At 48.1% G+C, this 5,000-nt stretch overlaps 1 protein-coding gene across 6 annotated transcripts in view; it reads left to right on the top strand.

Moving 5' to 3' along the window:
• ptprsa (protein tyrosine phosphatase receptor type Sa) overlaps positions 1–5,000 on the top strand; it is a 272,327-nt gene that overhangs the window by 174,895 nt on the left and 92,432 nt on the right. For all 6 annotated transcript variants that reach the window (XM_063202029.1, XM_063202025.1, XM_063202028.1 and 3 more), the window contains one exon: positions 68–185. In XM_063202029.1, coding sequence (XP_063058099.1) covers positions 68–185 — 118 coding nt within the window. The remainder of the gene's footprint in view (positions 1–67; positions 186–5,000) is intronic.

Raw genomic sequence — 5,000 nt, 5'->3', positions numbered from 1 at the left:
TGTGTGTGTGTGTGTGTGTGTGTGTATGTGTGCTAACTGACCTTATCTGTGTGTGTGTGTGATACAGGAAATGATCATAGGCGGCCTGGAGCCCAACACCAGCTACTCGGTGACAGTGGCAGCCTACACCACCAAAGGGGACGGGGCGCGCAGCAAGGGCAAGATCGTGGTGACCAAGGGAGCAGGTGAGTCATGATGAGTCTGTGATGTCATCAGTGTGCAACAGCAGGTGTATGGACCTGTGATGTCATCATTGTGTGTCACTTAGTGTATGAGCCTGTGATGTCATCAGTGTGTGCCCATAGGTGTATGAACCTGTGATGTCATCAGTGCGCGCCAGTTGGTGTATGTACCTGTGATGTCATCAGTGTACCCTAGAAGAGGTGAAAGGTGTCCTATGAATGTATGATGAGAAGATAATGAATCCTTAGGGGAAAAGATACTTGACTCGAAAAAACGTGGACTCGAAATATGTAATTGATAGTCATTGTTTCTCTAAGTGAATTGTACAGCCCTTGGGGTGACACTGCCTTGAAGTCCTACATTTGCAAGACGAGTCTCAAAGACTCATAAACATTTCAAATGATCAATAATGAAACAGGCACTGGAAGCATGGAAGTGAGCATAACAACAGTTCCATTTTGGACACCACACATTTACTTTCTGATTTTAAACTGTAAACACACTTCTTTTGCCGTATTTCTGTTATGGTACAAGTTGAGAAGAACAACAAAACTACGAGAACATTGATATCAATTAATAACAGTACATGGTGAGGTGATCTCCAGAATTGTTGGAATGTGGCTTTAAAAATCTAAAAACCCTACCCGTCTTATCTCCCGAGAGTGAAGCCAGCGCCTGCCTTGTAATTCCTCTCAGCCTGAGATTTTTTTTTTACCACAGGGGATTACGCTAATTAGCCAATCTACCTGCCTACTGATTTGTGTGCTCAATAACATCAGAAAGTGGCGTGGCGAGTGGGATCCAATATATGCTGCAAGGCTTTGTGCGCACTACGTGCTTCCTTCCTGAAACCTTGATTGACAGCTCTGTCACTAAAAGCTCTGTCTTAACTGCTGAGGGCGGCTACAGAGGTGTTATTAGACGGAGGAATCAGTAATGGCCACTGCGCTAACTGTGGAGCAACGGAATGACTAAGAATGAACCGCTAATGTTTCAAGTTTCAAAGCATCTTTTAGCGTAGGGTGCGTCAAGCCACCCGCTCCTTATATTATGCAGTATTTTTTTTTAATTGCTTCGAGACTAGGACCAACTAGAGCTGTGTTGAATTTGACTCTCTACTTTTAGCATAGGGTGCATCTAACCACCCTCAACTAATATTATGCAGCGATTTTTTTAAAATTGCTTAGAGACTAGGACCAACAAGAGCCGTGTTGAATTCTATTCTCTACATTTAGTGTTGAATTACGTTACACTGCACAATTTACGGTACAAGGGAAGGAAATAATACAGGCTTTTCTCTACAGTATAGCCGTATTCAAAGGCAATCAACACGGTCCACATCAAAAGGCATCCGCCTCATTATCCTTAAACGCGGTGTCTGTTATAAACACGCTCATTTTATTTCCCAGAGTGCTGCCGTAATGAAGTCATATCCTCACATCTTTTCTCGACCTTATGATTGTCTCAATTATAAAGCGTATAAAAGGAGAGGTAGTGGACGGAATGCACATTAGGGTTGCTGGATTGTGAGATCAAATACCCGTCGGGATGGATTATGAATTCATGATGAGGATTATAAAGGGTTGGAATGTATGATGGGATTGGGGAAGTGATCGGAAAGCGCAATAGAATGGATTTTGAATGCATGATGATGATGGACCTGCAGGCTTTTTACTGTGGAATTTTCGATAGGTCAGGGTCCTGGATCACAACAAAATTTTGTTTGAGTGTGTTGAATGTAATATATGTGTGTATTGACGGACGAGAGAGAGAGAGAGAGCATGTGCATGTGGGTGTTTGTGTGTATCGACCACAAAGGTTTTTGAAAGTGAAAGTGTGTCTATATGTCTGTGCATTGATCACATAGGTGTTTGTACGTGTGCAGATCGATCATATAGGTGTTAGTGTGAGGTGTGTGTGCATTTATTGACCATATTAGTGTGTTTGTGTCTGTAGATGTGTGTGGCTGCGTCTGTGTGTGTGCGTGCGTGCGTGCGTGTGTGTGTTTTAAAGTGTGTGTGCATGCATATATGCGTGCGTGTGTGCGCGCGTGCCTGTGTGTGTGTGTGCGTGTGTGTGTGTGTGCATGCATATATGCTTGCATGCATGTGTGTGTGGGTGCGTGCCAGCGTGTGTGTGTGTGTGTGTGTGTGTGTGTGTGTGTGTGTGTGTGTGTGTGTGTGTGTGTGTGTGTGTGTGTGTGTGTGTGTGTGTGTGTGTGTGTGTGTGTGCGTGAGTGCTCCTCATCTGGGGAAAGCCACGGGCCCTTCTCAGTCTGCCCGGGTGACAGCTCTTGAATGTGACAGGTGGGCTATCACAGGTGTCAGGGTGTGACATCGGCAGAGTACAGACCTGTCATTCCTCATCTGTCTCTGCCCACCCCTTTCCTCCCTCTCTCTCTCTCTCTCATCACCGGCTGTGGGAAGAAGAGATGCATGGTTGATGGAGACCCATCAATGGCCAATGACCTAAACCAGTTTTACAACCGGTTTGGCAACTTTGGCACTGGGGGAGGTCACTCAGTCGTCACCTCTCAAGCTCCCTCACCCCCCCAGCCCGCACTTGACAACGACTCTGGCAACGACCCTGAAGATCACTTTTCAGCCGGCTCCGATCTCCCTCACTCAGAACCCCCCACTCTCAGCGACACTCCACCCTGTGACAAATACATGGACACTACATCTACCCATCCCCCAGCTCTGCCTCGGCCTCCACCCCGACCATCTGCAACTCTGCCATAGCACCCCCACTGATGGACACAGCAGGCCCACCAACCCCCACCGTCGCTACCCCCCGCTCCAGTCCCTCACCTCTGCCACTGGAAACAACTTACCCACCATCCACCCCTCCCACCCTCCCAAACCTCATTCGACCACAACCATCACTGACTATCACCTCTGAACAAGTCAGAGGGGTACTGAAAAAACTAAAATCCAAGGCAGCTGACCCTGATGGCGTTTGTGCAAGACTGCTCAAGACATGTGCTGAGGCATTAGCTGAGCCATTACATCACCTGTACAATAGGAGTCTGCAGGAAGGAAAGGTCCCCACCATGTGGAAAACATCATGCCTGATACCCGTCCCAAAGAAAGCACACCCCAAGGAACTCAACGATTACAGACCGGTTGCCCTCACCTCACATCTAATGAAAACATTCGAACGGGTGCTGCTGCGCTACCACCTCAAGCCCCAGGTTACGGACACGCACTGGATCCTCTGCAGTTTGCTAACAAGAGAACGTGGGAGTGGAGGATGCTATCCTGTATCTCTCCACAGGATACATTCTCACTTGGACAAGGGGTGGCTGTGCTGTGAGAATCATGTTTTTTGATTTCTCCAGCGCTTTCAACACTATTCAACCACTGCTGCTGAGAGATAAACTGGTGCAGATGGGAGTGGAGCCTGGCCTGGTGACCTGGATCACTGACTACCTCACGGAACGACCCCAGTTTTGTAAGGATGGGGTGACATCACACATCTGAGACAGTGGTGAGCAAGCTCAGGAGCGCCACAAGGAACGGTGCTTTCCCCCGTACTGTTCACTCTGTATACGACAGACTTCAGCTACAACTCTGCGACATGCCACATGCAGAGAAGTTCTCAGACGACACTGCAATTGTGGGGTGTATCAGAGATGGTCAGGAGGAGGAGTACAGGGGACTGGTTGAGGACTTTGTGGGATGTGTGTGTCAAAACAATCAGCTGCACCTGAAACACCACCAAAACCAAGGAAATGGTAGTTGATTTCAGGCGCTCCATCCCACCCTTGGTGCCTGTCTCTATTGGGGGAGAGAAAGTGGAGACTGTCAGCACTTACAAGTACCTAGGAGTGCACCTCGACAATAAACTGGACTGGTCCACAAACTCAGATGCACTCTACAGGAAAGGCCAAAGCAGGCTCTATTTCCTCAGAAGGCTGAGGTCCTTCAATGTCTGCAGCCGACTTCTGCTTATGTTTCTACCAGTCTGTCATGGCCAGCGTTGCTCTTCTTTGCTGCGACGTGCTGGGGAGGAAGCATCAGGAAGAGAGATGCTGGACGCCTTGACAGACTGGTGAGGAAGGCGGGATCAGTGGTGGGCATGGAACTGGAGACACTTACCTCAATAACCGAGAGCAGAACACTGAGCAGACTAGACTCTATTATGGACAATCAGCATCACCCCTTAACGCCACCTTCACTAACCAACTGAGTCTGTTCAGCCACAGACTCCGTGCTTTCACCTGCAGGACTGACAGACTAAGGAAGTCCTTTGTCCCATGGGCAATTCAGCTGTTTAACAACACACAGAAGGACACTAAGAAGAACATCATCATAGGGGACTGGACTGCCTGAGATGCCAGAGCTGGCCCAGCCCGGGAAACCTCTTGGTGTGTGTGTGTGTGTGTGTGTGTGTGTGTGTGTGTGTGTGTGTGTGTGTGTGTGTGTGTTGTGTGTTGTGTGTGTGTGTGTGTGCTGTCCAATAACTGCACTAAGGAACTTTTGACCCTTGACCACTGGACATACTTGTTTACCACAAGCAAAGACTGTGATCTGTCGGAGCTGGCCCAGTTACTGGGGAACTCTTTTGTGTGAGTGTGTGTGTGTGTGTGTGTGTGTGTGTGTGTGTGTGTGTGTGTGTGTGTGTGTGTGTGTGTGTGTGTGTGTGTGTGTGTTTGTGTGTGTGTGTGTGTGTGTGTGGTGTGTGTGTGTGTGTGTGTGTGTGTGTGTGTGTGGTGTGTGTGTGCTTGCCTAAAACACTTACCTGTACTTTACTGTGACATTGTAAGAATGTTCAACCCCTATCATACTCTGTACACTGCCTACTTCTACATACTA

Source organism: Engraulis encrasicolus, chromosome 6, assembly GCF_034702125.1.
Source record: "Engraulis encrasicolus isolate BLACKSEA-1 chromosome 6, IST_EnEncr_1.0, whole genome shotgun sequence".
NCBI lineage: Eukaryota > Metazoa > Chordata > Actinopteri > Clupeiformes > Engraulidae > Engraulis > Engraulis encrasicolus.
Note: the sequence above shows the minus strand (reverse complement) of the source record. Positions and strands in the feature narration are given on the sequence as shown.